This window comes from Aulonocara stuartgranti (genome assembly GCF_965226115.1).
Source record: "Aulonocara stuartgranti genome assembly, chromosome: 22".
NCBI classification, from domain to species: Eukaryota; Metazoa; Chordata; class Actinopteri; order Cichliformes; family Cichlidae; genus Aulonocara; species Aulonocara stuartgranti.
Window position 1 is genome coordinate 31830535 of NC_138957.1, and position 18245 is coordinate 31848779.

Below are 18245 nucleotides of genomic sequence, written 5' to 3' on the forward strand. Positions count from 1 at the left end.
AAATTGATCAGAATGTTAATCCAGAGGGAGGGAAACACAGGAACACTCTCGACATTCCTTAGGGATGGGACACCAGGGAAGACCTGTGCACAGGGAAACATACAATTAATTGCCAGAAGTCGTAGAGAACACTGTCAGATATCTCAGGGATGGTTTCACTCACAAAGCAGGTCAACAATTTAGAGTTGAGTGACTGTCAGTCACTGCCTCAAGAAGGTGGGTGATGATCCACATGTGAGGAGGGCGGGGACTTGAAGTAAAGGCCGCCCACAACGATTACACACACACACAAACCTGCCAGAGGAATATCAAGGCAAGAGAATGATTAGCCTGACTGGACAAAGGGGCAGGACGAATGTCATGTGTTGTGATTCCCGGCACTTTTAAGACTACATTACTACTGTCCTGTACTGCGTATAATTGAAGTTTATTTTCTGTTAATGTATCTCACAAAATGTCTAAATATTTTGACTCTCCTTTTATTTTGATTGCACCGACTTTTCACAGACATTTAAAAATGAATAAAGTTTTTTATTGAGTTACAGGCTTTTTGCATGTTAACTTTTGGAAAATGCTTATTCAGGCTTGAAAACTTCAAATATGTTGTGAGTAAAGTGCCAAACTGAAAAGAAAGCTGTAACAATCGCGGAATTGGTCAGCAGGGGGCGCTGTAACACTGTTTATGTCTCTATAACAGCTATCCAGCTTATCATTTTCAGGGTGGCGGCGGGGGGGGGGGGGGGGGGGGGGGGGGGGGCGCCGTAGCCTATCCCAGCTGTCATAGGGCAAGAGGCAGGGTACACCCTGGACAGAGGGAACCATTTGCACTCACTTTTGCTCACATTCTATGGGCAGTTTGAAGTTTCCAATTAGCCTAACCCCACTGCATGTCTTTAGACTGTGGGAGGAAGCCTGAAGAGAACCCACGCAAACACAGAGAGAACATGCAAACTCCAGAAAGACTAGTGATCCTTAATTTTTCAGGGATGTCATGGTTTTCAGTTTTATTTATACCCAAATATATACATATATGGGTCCCACCACTTTAAAACTGAAAATCATGCCAGCCCTAAAAAAAAAATTGTGCTTAGATAAATATTTTTTTGATTTTGTGCATGATTAATTAGATATCTGAAAGCATTTTCTGTTACATTTTACTATTTTTAATGATACGGTTATTAGATGTGATATTGAAAAATGTCACATTGGGTTATAGGGTGAAATGAAGTAAGCTAACCAACACTAGGAAAGTCAAGCAGCTTCTTTAGTTTGGACTGTGCTGTGAGTTTAATTACCATCTGTCTCTGTTTGTTTTTTGAGACCCAGACTTGACTCTTAACATCCCCTAACGTCAGCTAGGAACGCACACCTGGACCAACCCAAATCATGAAATGAGGAGGGGGCTCACTGAAATTAATATTTGCTGCCCAAAACAAAACTAATGTCAGGAAACAAACACGTTTATAAGTAACTTGTGAAGTAAACCTTATTTAATGGTGATATGTTTAAAAAAAAAAATTGTTAAAAAAAAGAAGACAAGCTGACTGTTATACTGTTTTATCCACTGGAGGGAGCCCCACACCACAACTCGGTGAAATCATATTTGATATGTATTCTCCATCAGTCACTCTTTACCTTTAAAGACGCTGTAACCTCACAGACTCCAGGGGCAGTATGTACCAAATAGCTAAACAGTGAACCCAGATTTATAACAACAACAACAACAACAACAACAACAACAATAATAATAATAATAATAATAATAATAATAATAATAATAACAATAATAATAGATTATACAATGTCTACCCAGCATAACACAAACTACACCTGTCATAACATCAAAAATAATAATGACCAGATGAACCTAACTTTAACCCTTCTCTTTATCTCCGGGTCCTGACAACATTCCTGGTCGTGTACTGAGAGACTGTGCAGTGGAACTCACTGATGTCTTCACAGACATCTTCAACATATCACTCATCCAGGCTGTCGTCCCCACATGTTTTAAAGCCACCACAATCATTCCGGTTCCAAAAAAGTCATCTCCCTCCTGCTTTAATGACTACCGTCCTGTTGCACTTACTCCCATCCTGATGAAGTGCTTCGAACGACTAGTCATGCAACACATCAAGACTGTCCTGCCCCCCTCCCTGGATCCCTTCCAGTTTGCGTATCGGGCCAACCGCTCAACCGATGATGCCATCTCCACTGCACTCCACTCAGCACTCACACACCTGGACAAAAAAGACTCATATGTTCGAATGCTGTTCATAGACTTCAGTTCAGCATTCAACACTATAATCCCCCAACAGCTCACTCAAAAACTGGTCCAGCTGGGGCTCAACACCTCACTGTGCAACTGGCTGTTGGATTTCCTCACCGGAAGACCTCAAGCAGTACGGGTTGGCAGTAATACATCCAGCACCATCATTTTAAACACGGGGGCCCCGCAGGGATGTGTGCTGAGCCCCCTCCTCTTCACTCTGCTGACCCATGACTGCACTCCATCATACAGCTCCAACCTCTTCATCAAGTTTGCGGACGACACAACGGTGGTGGGTCTCATTAGCAACAGGGATGAGACCGACTACAGAAGTGAGGTGAGACGCCTGGCCACGTGGTGTGCTGACAACAATCTCTCTCTGAATGTGGAGAAGACAAAGGAGATTGTTGTGGACTTCAGGAGAATGCACACCCAACATGCTCCTCTGACCATTGACGGAGCGTCTGTGGAGAGAGTGAGCAGCACCAAGTTCTTGGGTGTGCACATCACAGAGGATCTCTCCTGGACGTACAACACCACAGCACTGGCCAAGAAATCACAGCAGCGTCTCTTCTTTCTCCGCAAACTAAGAAGAGCAGGAGCACCAGCCCCCATCATGTACACTTTCTACAGAGGCACCATCGAGAGCATCCTGTCGAGCTGCATCACTGTGTGGTTTGGAGCCTGCAATGCGTCCTGTCATAGAACCCTCCAACGCATAGTGAGAGCTGCAGAGAGGATCATTGGTGTCTCTCTCCCCTCCCTCCAGGACATTTACAGCACCCGTCTCACTAAAAAATCCCTTTGCATAGCGGCTGATCCCACGCACCCAATGCAAAGCTTCTTCAAGCTGCTGCCGTCGGGGAGGAGACTGCGGAGTCTCCAGGCCAGGACCAGCAGGCTGAAGGACAGCTTCATCCATCAGGCTGTCAGGAAGCTTAACTCCCTCCCGATTCTGCCCCCTCTCCCCTCTCTCCTCCACGGTCTCACTGAACTCTGTCACACACACTCACACACACACACTCTCTGACTCACTCACTGGCCTGCACCAGTTACCAGTCACTTTGTGGAGCATTGGACTGCCATTACCTCATAAGACTTTGTGTTACACTATCTCATACCGTACATTACCAAATCTCCATTTGCACTATTTGCCTATTTGCACTACTCTGCCTGGTTTGCACTCAATGTCATTTACCCTTATATTGTATATTGTATAGCTTTCTTGTTATATGTAAAATTGTCTTATATTATTTAATTTTTTTTACTTTAAAATATTTTACTTGCATTTTTAATCACTCTTATATTTAAATGTTCATTTTCTATTTTATCTAGGGATTGAGAGTAACGAAGTTTCTATTCTCTGTATGTCCTGTACATGTGGCAGAATTGATAATAAAGTTGACTTTGACTTTGATATGAAGATATTTTACTTTCACTTTCGTTGATAACCCTAAAGGGTGCGTTTACCCCAGATTTAAGTGACGTTTACTGTCAGAGTAAATTCTTATTGGCTTAGATGGAGCCCAGTGGTGACGTACCTCCTGGTTCTCGTCGTTTTCTCCTATTTTAGCTTTGATACTTGAGGTGGAAGCACAGAGTCGCTTTTTCTAGACAAGCGAACACACAAAGTCTGTTAAAGGTTTGGATGTTTATGGTCACAATGAAGGGCTTCATCTTCTTTCTTCTCCTGGGGATTCAGGGAGCAGCGGCAGGTCAGTTTGATTTGAATGTTTCTGTGTTTTTTATATGTCAGATTTATGTAATTTGAAATACAAATGGACAGATTGTTTGTTCCCCAGAGACTTCCTGTACGCTAAACATTTAGTTATGATAGATCCTTGTAGATAATTTCAATGTTAAGAAACAATAGATCATTTTATACATGTAATTAAATCGTCTGATTCTCTCTCACATCCCTAATAATGAACATTAAAGTTTAGATTAAAAGTTACGTTTAGCTAATAAAAATAAATAAATAAGGCAAATATTAAAACAAGGCGATTCTGTCCAAAACTATTTGATGATTTCCGTCTTTAAATCGTTCATGACGCACTTTTAAATGTTGTGACTCTGCTGTGTTTCCAAACAGTCCAACAAATAAAAGATGAGTGAGGAGGCTCGTTGATAATCTGGTGACAGTAATCAACACTGTTCTTTAAAAACGGAGAACCATTTTAATTTTCATGAGGAATTAAAAATATTTTCACAAAACAGCTGATTATTAAAGTTCACTAAAGTGTATTTAACACAAAGTATCTGTTAAAATTTAAGAGTTTAATTATTTAATTATTTGTTCAGTATACGCTGTACATGTAGAGCCACATGTCATTTGATGTAATTCATTAAAAGGTAAAAGAAGGCTGCTTTAGACTGTATTCAGTATTATTTCCCAGCGTTATGGATGTGAATACTTTCTGTTTGAAGGACATGCGCACACATGATGTAACGAATTACGCCCGGATTTAAGTTCACTGTTTTTCTGATGTTATTGATTCAGTAACAGCTCAATGATGTAACTTTTGTTGTGATTTGGCGTCATATAAATAAAATTAAATAGAATTCAGATTAACTAAATTGCGATACAAATTAAGTCATTATTGCTTTATAATATCGTGGAGTTACCAGCAAGAGTTAATTTTGGTATCACTGCTGAATGATCAATAAGAAGCTGCAGGTGAGAAATCCCTGAAAGGTTTTGCAACACACTCGCTCCTCCACCAGGGGGCGCTAATGAGAAGCGTTTTAAACTACTATGTGCATTGTTCAGTAACACAAACAAACAAATCCATGTACTTTTGATAACTGAAAACTCTCCTGCAAACCTGATTATAGAGTGAAAGATAAAATCAAAAATGCTTAAGATAATATTCCCCCAATAATATTTACTTAACATTCGTTTTTTATTGATAATATTATTGATCAAACATATTGGAAAGTTTCTGTAACAATTTTGAATGTGCATTAATTGACAAAAGTCTGTGAAAATAATATAAACAAAGAAGAAGCATGGGAAACCCATTACAGAAATTATGAAAAAAAAAAAGTCTGGACAGTCACATCAAAACAATGAAATGAACTCATATAATTTATAATATAAAAAACTGAAACAAAAAAGAAAACAACTCACTTTAGAAGTCCTGCTGCTTGATTCAGAAAAAGGAAAGAAGAAACTTTACGGTTCATACAGCGGCTAACAAAAGCAAAACAGATTAAAAATAATGTGTACTTTCTTTAACACTGAAAATAAAAAAATATAGTCAAATTAAAGTTATAAAGAGTTCAAACCATTAATCATGAAAACTGAATTAAACTAAACTGAAGGATAAAAACACCAGTTTTAAAACTTTAAAGCTTTCTGTGAAAATCAGGTTCAAACTAGAATCTGTTGCAAAACACAAAATTACAGTTTTGAAGAAAAGATGATCAGAAAATGACAATAAACACTGAATATCTGTTCATAAATCTATTTTGTGTTTATTGAAGGGACAGCAGGATTATTACAGGATGTCTTTAATGTGCTGTAGTTTTTCTTGTTGTGTTATTTTAGAAATAATGTGATTTATAAGTCTGTGTTCCTGAGATCTCACAACATTAACTGTTTCTTACAGTGACCCACTCGCTGAAGTATTTCTACACTGCGTCCTCTCAAGTCCCAAACTTCCCAGAGTTTGTGGCTGTTGGGATGGTTGATGATGTTCAAGTCGTTCACTATGACAGCGACACAGAGAAAGCTGTGCCCAAACAGGACTGGTTTGCCAGGAACACAGATCAGCAGTACTGGGAGAGTCAGACTGGGGGCTTATTGGGCAACCAGCAGGTGTACAAAGCCAACATTGAGACTGTAAAGCAGCGCTTGAACCAAACTGGAGGTTTGTTCATGTTTCATTTTTACTGATATTTGCTGTTAATGTTTTCAGTGTGTTTTGTTTACAGTAGTAAACAGGTTTGCACACATTAAATGTTTCATTCAGATTACAAATTAAAATTATTAACATAATAATACGTAATAAATGTAGAACTACAGTCTGTGAAGCTTTAATTTAATTCAACCAGCTTTAATTATCATGTTTGTATGAACTGATATAATTTTTCAGTTAACTGGTTAGTTGATCAAAATAATCAAATAATAAAGTAAAAATTAATTTTATTTGAAGTTTTCTGTTTATATTTAGGATTTTTTTGTCTCTGAAACCTTGACGGTTGTTTTTGCTACAATTTCTCAATGAACTGATTAATCAGAAAAAAATCTCCTGCAGGATCTAAATAATCAGACTGAGATTTATTTGTTTTACAATTACTGTGAACTGATATTTAACTTTTAATAAAAACAATCCTGGACTGAAACTCTCCTTCAGTGGAAGCTTCTAGAAAGATCTGAGGACAGTCTGGTGTGTAGTTTCTCACAGTTAGACGATTCTGTTAGAACGATAGGAGGCTGCAGAGTTTCAGAGGATGGAAACTTAAACCAGGATCAGGATCTGAGTTTGCTGCTCAGGATCCATCTTAGTGTGTTTGTCTGTTCCTGCAGCTCACAGGAAGTCGCTCATCTCAGTTCAGACGTCCCTCACAAATAATCACATGTTGTAATAAATTATAAAAAAGGAAATATGTCAGACACATAATTTATCATCCAGAGCAGATGGTAAATGTGCTGGGACGTCACAGTTTTTACATTTGCCTCAGATAATATTTTCAGATTCCATTAAACACATACTGATGTTATCTTTAATATAAAAATGGGAAAAAGTGAAAGTAGAGACGGCTCACTGAACATGCCCTCTTTATGAATCATCTTAATGAACATTCATGTGAGAGTAACACTCGTAACACTTTAATGTGCTGAAGATCACTGTCACTTATATTTAAGTTATTTATGAGGAAATTCACTGTTTTCTGAGATGATTTTGTAAACCAGCAAACATCCTCATTAATAACTAAATATATTTAACTATATAGGATGAGGTGGTGGTGTTCCAGGCATGTCCCACCGGGAGGAGGCCCCGGGGCAGACCCAGGACACGCTGGAGAGATTATATCTCTCGGCTGGCCTGGGAACGCCTTGGTGTTCCCCCGGATAAGCTGGAGGAGGTGGCTGGGGAGAGGGAGGTCTGGGCCTCTTTGCTTAGACTGCTGCCCCCGCGACCTGGCCTCGGATAAAGCGGATGAAGATGGATGGATTTAACTAAATACATCAAATATTGTGAAATTAAGCAGACATTCAGGGGGCCTAATAGCACAATCCCCTAATAGCACAAGAGTTTAGTGAGAATTAGACCAAAAATAAGAAACACAAACTAACAGACAGACGATACAAGCTGAGATCTGACATGAAAATCAGATTTTTTTTTTAAATTTCAAACTGATTTTCGTCTAATTTTTAAATGACATTAAGTTTGACTTTCAGTTTATGTTGAATATTTTTGGTCCCAGATTGATTTAATTTTTTACTAATAGACAACAGCCTGAAAATATAATGGGGAAATTAAAGCGTTAAAATGTCTTAAATTTCCCATAAAGTGGCTGAAGGTTGATTATTTAAGGCGGCGTTTTTAAATCAGGTCGCTGTAAAACTCAGCAAAACCCCGACAGAACACGTCCTTACGAGCGGCGAATAAAAACGACTGATTTTCTTCGGGCATTGAACTCCACTTGAGGCTGCGCAACGTTTACGAACGACGGGAAAAAACAGCGTGCTTGGCCGTTCACTGAGCTCTGTGACAGCTGAGAGTGTTTTCAGGGCCTCCCGGTGGTTTAAACTCCAATCAAAGAAGGAGAGGAGACTGAATTTCACTTTGAGCATTGTGATCACATAAGTTTGTCTATTTTATCTACTGACACCAGCACCACTGACTAACAATGGGCTGTGAGGCCGTTCCCCAACTCTCCAAATGGTACTCATGTCATTGGTCAATCATCATGACAAAGTTATGATTATGAAACTGATCACAGCCCATTGTTACTCAGTCATTGTGCAAATGTACCGTTTATAAGATTGGAGAAACCTGCAGTCAGCTGAGACTGAAGAAGTCACTTGGATGATGATGAAACGTTTCTCCCACAGAAAACGTGACGTCCAGATGAACAGAATCAACTTTTCGCAGGTCCCCACTTGTTTCAGAAAGAGAATTCTGTCTTTTGTTTGATGTGTTAGGTTGAAAAATCATCAGAAATGCATACTGGGATTTGTATTCAAGTAAAGATTGTGCCAAAGAAAGATAAAAGAAAGTGAACTTAAGGCAGTCACTTTGGATCAGAGTGAATCTGAGATGATTTGGTGTCTGCACTTCTTCTTTGATTGGAGTTTGAATTAAGTAAAGGATAATAGAATAGAATAGAATTCAACTTTATTGTCATTGCACATGCACAGGTACAGGGCAACGAAATAAACCACCGGGGGGCCCTGCAAACGCTCTCAGCTCTCACAGAGCGCTGAGAAAAGAGAGCTCAGGCCAAGAACGCTTTTTTCTGCTGCTCGTAAACGTTGCACAACCGAGTGACCTACAAAGCGGCCATCAGTGACCCAAGAAAGCCATCTTTTTTTCCCTTTTTTGTAAACATCTCATAAAGAGGTGTTTAAAAAAAACATCACTGTTATAAAAAAAAACCCTCTGACAGGCTTTTCACAGACCTTTACAGCATCCTGATCTAATAAACTGTGATTTTTACATAATTTCTTAACCAGACTGGCTGGAAAAGCGGTGAAATTTAGCCTAGATGTAACTCTCCATGTTCATGTGGAAAAAATAGCTGATGATGCTCTGTGGCGTTTAAGCCCTCTCACATAGGACGCGGCACGCGCAGCGAGAGCGAAACCCATTCATGTCTTTTATTTGCGCCGAACAATAACGGTTTCCCGCTTACTGTTATTATAACACGAGCAGAACCACAGCGGCTCGAGGCCACGAGGACGGAGCGCCGCCGGGAGTCGAGTCTGTGGAGCTTCCTATTAAAGAGGAGAGAGCGTGAATGTGAACAAACATGGCGTCAAAGGCTCCACTTACACTCTTAGTTTATTTCTAGAAACTTCCAACAGGAAGTGATCACAGACATGTGCAACAGGGATAGAGAGACGGGGGGCATAAGAGGGGGAGGAGCCTGACACCTGTCTGTGTGGCTCACCTGAGCAGAGCGAGCACAGACGCTCGTCATCAGCTGTGACGTAACTCGAGTCGAAACTCACGTCACCAACGAGCCGAAGACGACGTCAGTGAAACAAAGTCTGCTTTCTAACTCTGAACATATTCCTGGCTGTGACCTCACGTCTCATCAGCCAATCAGCAGCAGGCGCGGTTTGAACGGTCATCAGTGGAGCAGCAGCCGTGGACGTGGAGCTCAGCTTAAAATCAGCGGCTCGTCTTAAACCGTGCGGTTTGATTCACGTGTCAAACGTCGCTCTGTCCGCTTTCAGACGCTGACGTTAAGCTGTCGTCAGAGCGCCCGCTGCCGATTGGTCGCTCCTCCGACACGCCCCTCTCACAGCGAAGCAGCTGATAACAGGCGGTCACACAGGACGACCCCGAGCAGCTGATCCACAGCAGCTTCTTGTTTTTAGTGCAAAACAAAATTATTTTTGAAAATGAATAAACACAAAACAGGGAAACAAACATGTTTGATGTCAGTTATTAAACGTCTAAAAACATTTATTTAAATGAAGAAACGCCGAGAAAGAAACAATCAAACAGATTCTGTTGAATCTGTTTATCTGTCACAAACAGCAGAGTTTGAACAGCTTCAGGATCCTTCGAGTCTTTAACTGATCGAACGTTCGGCCTGAACTCACAGCAAACACAAGAAAGGAGGGACGTCTCCCAGTATCCTCGCTGTGATCCCAGTGTACTCGCTGTGATCCCAGTATCCTCGCTGTGATCCCAGTGTACTCGCTGTGATCCCAGTGTACTCGCTGTGATGGACGTGAAACTTTGCCCATAAAACAACGAGGTCCATTATATCTCTGCTGGTGCTGTTAGTTTGTTGACGCTCAGTTTTCAGAGCAAATAAAACATCTTTCCAAAATAAATCAAAACCTTTAGAAGATTTTCTGCAACAGAAGCTTCACAGATTCGACCAAAAGTTCTGAACAAAAGTGCAAAAAGCAAAACGTGCGACAGCTTCTGGGCGACTCTTCCAGAAACTCCAGCTCACATCAGCGTCTGCTTTCAGTCCAGCTTCGAGCTCGTTTTCACATCAAGTCTATGAACGAGTTTAAAGAAACTTCTTGAACTTTGTTGGTAATCAGATGCTTATCAGGTCGCTGCAGGTTTCATCCACCAAACGGCTCCAAACACAAACTGCATCTGGTGACGTGCTCGTGTTTCTCTGGAATAAAGATCCAATAGATTTGTTTTTATTTTCAGAGCCACCAGTAAAAACCTATTTTCCCAGTGGGAGTGTGTCACAGAGAGAACAGGACAGATGTTGAGTCTGAACTGTTGCTGATATTTAAATACGCTGTGACATCATCTCCTGGAGCCGCAGATGATGTTTAACTGGAGTTCTTCACAGAGAGCAGCTCAGCGTCTGTGTGGAACAGCTGATTTACCAACATCATCATATTATCAAACCAATATCCAGAAAAACAGATTTCCTCTTGGACAAATATCCTTGTTGTTCCACATAAAATAAGTGTGAGGCTCAAACTGTGTTTGTAGACGAGAGTCTGTGACGAGGAAGCCCGGCGATGAGAGGCCGACGTGTTCGCGGGGATTTTATCCACAAAGTTACACACGAGAAAAACTCGATGCAGCGACTCGGAGAGAAAACGAACAGGTGTAGCGCTCAGGATGGAGGCGGGGCTTCTGATCAGCTGTTTGAGCCAGTTTATCTTAAATGTGCCGTTTAAAGTGTGGAAATCTGAAACCTTCAGCCCACCGTTTACATCGAGTTCATACGAGCTGTTTTTCTAATGTGACGTCTCCTGTTCGTCCACATGAAGCTGAAGAGCAGCCTGTCAGTGTCTTTGATGGTTTATTATGGCGGCGTCGAGCCAGCGCTGCCTCAGGGACACCAGAGATTCCTGCTTTAGTCAAAACTCTTCCTCTCAGTGAGAGAGCTGAATTTGTTTTTAACTCTTTTTGTAGGAGGGATCAGACTTAGATTCATTCTTTTCATCCTCAGTGATTCACATCCTTAAATATGGAAGCTGTTGTTTCATGGAGATATTCCAAAGGTCAGATTTGGAGCGTCTGTGATGAGTTCACGTTTATTAATATTCAGGTAAAATCTGGAAGCTTTGGAGAAACTGTTCACTGCAGCAGCTCAGACTTGACCTTCATTTGTCTAAATCAGAGCGGTGTCGTCAGCTGTGCTGCGATTAACTCTCTGCCAGTGACGGAGATCCTTTTACATCACCTGATTTTACTCGTCTGATAAAACACTAACAGGAAGAGGTGCAGAGAGGCGGAGCCGCCTCGTCTTCTTCCTCCGTGCAGGTTAAATCTGTGGATGTAGCAGCCATCAGTTTATTACAGCTGTTACTGTTTGTGTAGAGTTTTGACTGATGTAGAGAAATAATTACTGAAACTAAATTAGTTTAAAGATTGAAAGATGAAATGATGCTCCGTGTATCAAAGGCTTTGAGTCCAGCATAACTGAGTCCAGCATCATCGTTGTTCTGCAGCTACGATAAGAGCAGAAACAAACTGGACGCTAACTGTTGATCAGTAAATGATCTTTGTCAGGTTGAGTCGGTGTAGTTCACCTCTGAGTCGTGGTGGTGCAGCTGCTCGTTTTCTAACCTTCTGTCAGACTTCATAAAGAAAAGGAGACGACGGGTTAGAGACGACTTTGTGACGTTCAGATGTCAGACCGTCAGCACCTGCTGGATCCACAGCAGCTTCCTGACAGCAGCTCGACTCGCTCGCCGTCTCCCTGCAGCGTCCGCGCGTCAGGTGGTGTCGCTCGCCCTCTCCTCACCTGCTCGCTCCACCTGTTGATCCTCTGAGCTGTTTCCTGTGGTCACTCTCTCTCCTCCTCACTGGCTCCAAAGCGTGAGCTGTAAGGTGTGTGGGCGGGGCATCAAAACAGCTGTCGGCTTCATCTTCCGCCATTTTATAGTTTCTGATGAGCTCGCCTCTTCCGCCATTTTATAGTTTTTGATGAGCTCACCTCTTCCGCCATTTTATAGATTTTGATGAGCTCACCTCTTCCGCCATTTTATAGATTTTGATGAGCTCGCCTCTTCCGCCATTTTATAGTTTTTGATGAGCTCACCTCTTCCGCCATTTTATAGATTTTGATGAGCTCGCCTCTTCCGCCATTTTATAGATTTTGATGAGCTCACCTCTCCTGGGAGCGCCGCCCAACCAGCCGACCTGGTGACGTAATGAGTGCTGTAACGACCACAAATCAGCGAGCAGGAAAATGACTTAAAACAAGAATCACTTTGAATCCAACGTTTCTCTCACAATAAATCACAACGCTCTTAATTTTGTGTCAAAGCTGTAAAATGTGCTGTTTCACGTCCTCTTTAACTCAACATGTTTCCTCACTTTAACCCAAAAAACTCACAGCGACTAAATCCTCAAGTAAAAAAACTTTAATCAACCTCGTACAAAATAAATGAGACGAACTGAATTAAAAAATACTGACGCTCATCTCCAAAATCATCCACAGTACAGACATAATTACATGACCACAGCCCCGTGGTGTCGTCTAGGCCAACATTCGCCACTTTTCCAATTCGTCTGGTTAAGAAATGATGTAAAAATCGCCATTTAATAAATCAGGACGCAGCAAAGGTTGGAGAAAACCCCGCCAGGACACCATATTTAGCGCCAGCGGGTGGTGTTTGAAAGCCTTCATGTGAGCAGCGAAAGAAACGACATTTTTGGCAGGGTCTTTGAACGCTGCATTAGACATCACGGGTGTGCGCGACATTGATCGCTTAAGTTTGCCTATTTGATCACCAGCAGCACTGACTAACAATGGGCTGTGAGGCCGTTCCTCAACTCTCTGTACGTGTTACTCAGGGCCACTGATCAATGATCGTGACAGTTTGCGTGTTTATAATCAGACACTGACCTCGCGGCCCGTTGTTAGTCGGCGGTGTTAGCATCAGGCATTATGCAGATGTCCTGTTTCAACGTTGGGGAAACCTGCAGTCAGCTGAGGCTGAAGTCATTTAGATGAGCGATGAAATGTTTCTCCCACTGAAAACACGACGTCCAGATGAACAGCATCAACTTTGTGGACTGTTTGTTTCTCAAAGACCGTTCTGCTTTTGTTCGGGTCTAAAACGCTGTTTTCCTCCATTCAATGTCTGAAAAAATGCTGTAATGATTTAAAATGCTTTAAATTTCAGCATAAACTTGGGAAAAGTGTGTAATCTTCATCAGCAGCTCCTCCTTTACAGCAGCATGTAGCAGTTCCGAACAATAAGCCGAATGAATGGCGCGGTTTCATTCAGCGTTTTAAATGTTGCTCTGTCCGGTTTCAGACGCTAATCTGACGTTAAACTAAATCTAAGTCACTAAATCCTGCTGTGGGTAAAAACAACTTTCCCTTGTACAAAATAAACGAGCTGAATTAAAAATAATGACGCTTAACTCCAAAATCATCCTCATTACAGAGATGATCACATCTTGGGCTGTGGCCTCACACATGTAACGCCACATGTTCACATAAAGAAAATACCTGTAATGATGCACTGAGGCGTCCCTCGTGTCGGCCTCACCTGTAGACTCTGCTCTCATCACAGCATCAGCGACGCTCACAGATCTCTGTGCTACACATCCAATAATATCATTAATGTGAATGTTTTAATATTTTTAGTGCAAAATCTGATCTGGTCACAGCGCTGAAAAACACCAAAGTGTCCCAGCATGGAGTCAAATTCAAAGTCGGAGTTATTGTTTCAGTCCTCTGCTCTTAGTAAATGTAATAAAAATGACAACATGGTCGTAAAATCTTAGAGGAACCTTTTTCACCTTTTTGTCAGGTCACAGCACAAGAAATTAACTGATTTATCAAAAATTATTTCTTGCATAGTCATCAATGATGACATGAAGCATTTGCTGGAGCCTGAAATGCTGTAAGTAGAACTCCAGATTAGATTAATGTCACATGATCATATTAAACAGAGACACCTCTAGAAAAACCTCAGGACAGTCTGGTGCTTAGTTTCTCACAGGAAGGATTTTTTAGGACTGATGACGGCTGCAGAGTTTCAGAGGATGTAAATTTAAATCCAGAATCAGGATCTGTGTCGGCTGCTCAGGATCCATCTTAGTGTGTTTGTCTGATCCTGCAGCTCACAGGAAGTTGCTCCACCTACAGCAGCATAGATAAACTGTGCAGTGATATCTCTGCAGGCAGGACGTAGATGTGCTAACGGGAGAAAATCAATTCTGTTTTTTTCCCAGTGTCTTTCTGTAAAATCTACATTGTTAATGATGACTGGTTTTAAAAATCTTCCACTGAGACAAAAGCAGCCATAAATGTAGATCCTCTATATGTTGATCACGTCTCTGTTTCAGTATAAGACTTTAGTGCAGCCTCTCTGGTTCACTGCAGTCTTTGTCTCTGTGTTTCTGTCAGGTGTTCACATTGTCCAGGTGATGTACGGCTGTGAATGGGATGAAACAGATGAAGTGAATGGATATGACCAATACGGCTATGATGGAGAGGACTTCTTAAGTTTTGACCTGAAGACAGAGACGTGCGTCGCTCCTGTACAACAGGCTGCTGCCACCAAACATAAGTTGGATCGTGACAGAGCTTGGATTGCACAGAGGAAGAACTACCTCACACAGGAGTGTCCTGAGTGGCTGAAGAAGTACGTGAACTATGGGAGGAGCTCTCTGATGAGGACAGGTAAAATCTATGACCAGAATTAGATTAAAAGTTATGTCTCAGTTTATTACTTAATATGATATTAAATTAACCTTTTCATGCATGAATTATGAAAACCTCAATCAGGGCTTTTTTTTTTCTTGAGTCTTTTTCATCTTAAGGCATGAAAATAAATTTTTGAACTTCATTTTTTTTTAAACATGTACTTTTCATTTTCAAAGAGTATTTTTACATGTCCACTTAGTTGTACAACAAACATTTTGACTTATGAATCTGACAAATGAATAATTAATATACACTGTGTAAAAACTATAACATAACAAAAATATATTTTTAAATATATTTAAAAATATATTTTATAACAGTATAACAATATATGTAACAATTTTAACAACTATAACCCTGCCTATGGAGTGACACATCAGTGTCCAATGTAGTGGTTCATGTGCAAGTTTACCATCAACACTGACACAAATACAAGAAAACAGCCTTTGAATAGTTGTCCACTGTAGTGACCACTATGTGTGAAAGGGTTCATATAATTGCACTTCGTGTGGCATTTTGACACAGTTTTTAAATTTAATTTAATTTTATAAACTACATCACATCAAAAGAAATAGGTATGGTTTAAATAATAATAATATTAATAATAATCTTTTAAAGTTGCTCCTGGTCGTCACAGCAGATCATCTTCCACAGTTTTAGCTCTGATATACTCATTTCTAATCCTTCTCACTCCTTATGATAATTTTAATATCATCAGTTCTGTCTCCTGTATTTGTCTCAGTGCCACCATCCTCAGATATTAAATCACAGCAGGTCTCACTGCCATCTTCTAAACCTTCCTTTCCACTCTTGCTCGTCTCCATCCACTCCACCTTGTCTGCACTCTCTTCTTCACGTCTCGTCTGCACTATGCACCCCTCCAGCTCAAATACAAGTAATAGTAATAATACAGAAAGAATGAACTGTTTGTCTTTACTCCACAGATGTCCCCAAAGTGTCTCTCCTCCAGAAGTCTTCTTCTTCTCTGGTCACCTGCCACGCTACAGGTTTCTATCCTAACAGAGCCGAGATGGTCTGGAAAAAAGATGGAGTGGAGCTTCATGAGGGTGTGAACAAAGGAGAGATTCTCACCAACAATGACGGGACCTTCCAGATGAGTGTTGACCTGGATGTCTCATCAGTCAAACCTGAAGACTGGGAGAGGTACAACTGTGTGTTTCAGCTCTCTGGTGTGAACGAGGACATCGTCACCAGACTGGACAAATCAGAGATCAAGACCAATGAAGGTAAGACTGGTATCAGAGGAGAATAAACTTTATTTTAAAGATGGTGTTCCTTGTTGTTCCATCATTTTTCTGATTAGCTCCAATTTGTTAGGAAAAGCAAGGAGATCAAAACTGGTTGTTAGTGTAGTGAAGTTACTTTGAAATATAATTGCATTACTAATACTACTGCTTGGCCCTGTTATGTTCTTCAGACTTTCTCAGACTCATTTTCATCATTACTTTCTGAGTTGCTGCTCCAAGGCTGAAAGAAAGATGATCTTTTAATTTCACTACTGTCTCTGCTGGGAAGTTCATCCTATTAAAACAAAAACCAAAATAATATATAATAAAAAGTGATCCTAAGACCTGTACAGCTTAGATTTGAGGCTGATATTTTAACCTTTATGTTGTGTTTAACCATTTCATGCATGAATTATGACCTCAATCAGGATTTTTTTTTCTTATTTTTATTCACTTGTAGGCATGAAAAAAGTTTTTGAACTTCATTTTTTTAAACATTTACTTGTCAAAGAGGGTTTTGTCCAGTGGACAACATATGCTTTGACTTATGAATTTGATAAACAAATAAATAATATACACCGTGTAAAAACTATAACATAACAAAAAATTGTAATATATAGTTTAAATATATTTTATAACACTTTAAGAATATATGTAACAAATATAACCCTGCCTATGGAGTGACACATCACTGTCCAGTGTAGTGGTTTATGTGCAAGTATACCATCAATACTGACACAAATACAAGAAAACAGCCTTTGAATAGTTGTCCACTGTAGTGACCCCATGAAAGGGTTAATATGAAAAGTGTGGTGAAGGGAAACTGGCTTGTTTGTTATTATTTTTTATTTATGATTTTCTTTCTCAAATCTCAAAATATATTTTGTAATGTATTGTAAACCTCATTTCACTGGGTTAGTTTTTTGTTTTTTTTTTAATCATGTTACTGCTGAAAATCAAGGGATTCCTATATTACACTTAATATCTCTGACATTTGTTTGATTTCTGTGATCTTCTTCAAATAATGAAATGTCTAAAGTAGTGTTAATGAAGAATCTGATAATTCATTGGTCCAACAGTGAGATAAACAGTGCAAATGTTTTGGATTCAGGTCCTTCAGCATTCCTTATTCCTGCTGTTGTTGGTGGTGTTGTTGGCATAATGGTCATCCTGGGAGTCGCTGCTGTAGTCTACAAAAAGTGCCTCAAGAAAGCAAACAATGGTGAGGAGAAAAAGATGTCACACTTCACGATGACCATTTATAATTTCATAAAGTACTAATATTTAATAGTTTAGATGGTAAATAATTGATACATTGTCCTTCAATAAGTTCTAAATAAATAACTAATATTGTTTCTTGTTTTCAGGATTCAAACCTGCAAACAGTAAGTATTTTAAATATCAAAGTTTATACTTTTACAGTTATTTGATTTCTTTTATATTTTCATTATTGTTGCTTCATTTAAGAATTTTGATATCACTTGAGAAATTTGACAGAAATCACTGTTTTTCCTTAAAATATCATTTTAATTTTATTTTTAGATTCAGACACTTCATCTTCATCATCTGATGGTTCAGACACTAAGAAAGTGAGTTCAACATCACATAAATACAGCACAAACTATCATCTCTCAAATTAGTTTTTCAGAAAAAATTATTTTAAAAGAGCAAGGGCAGATGTACTAAATATACACTAGTAGGAGTAGGGTAAAGCTCTGTGGATAATCTACTACCTAATGAGCTAATGAAAAAAATGACAGTTGCATTGTTGTAGTATTTCATTCCACTGTAAAAACCTGAAACCTGGGTGTAAGTGCTGACCTCTACAATATGTAGAACAACATAAAACATTCAGATTCACCATTTAATCCTGATGCATCACTGTGTTAAAGAAA

At 39.9% G+C, this 18245-nt stretch overlaps 2 protein-coding genes across 4 annotated transcripts in view; both read left to right on the forward strand.

The window, feature by feature from the left end:
* The window catches only part of LOC309699222 (class I histocompatibility antigen, F10 alpha chain-like), a 151283-nt gene that overhangs the window by 11349 nt on the left and 121689 nt on the right, over positions 1-18245 (forward strand). The window lies entirely within an intron of this gene.
* Positions 3824-18245, forward strand: part of LOC309699205 (class I histocompatibility antigen, F10 alpha chain-like) — a 50728-nt gene continuing 36306 nt past the window's right edge. Inside the window, exons 1-6 of one of the 2 annotated variants that reach the window (XM_082522127.1) lie at positions 3824-3981; positions 5878-6138; positions 14804-15079; positions 16048-16350; positions 17462-17572; positions 17718-17939. In XM_082522127.1, coding sequence (XP_082378253.1) covers positions 3915-3981; positions 5878-6138; positions 14804-15079; positions 16048-16350; positions 17462-17572; positions 17718-17920 — 1221 coding nt within the window. In that variant the 5' untranslated portion in view covers positions 3824-3914 and the 3' untranslated portion in view covers positions 17921-17939. The remainder of the gene's footprint in view (positions 3982-5877; positions 6139-14803; positions 15080-16047; positions 16351-17461; positions 17573-17717; positions 17940-18245) is intronic. The other variant, XM_082522128.1, reaches the window with a different exon arrangement.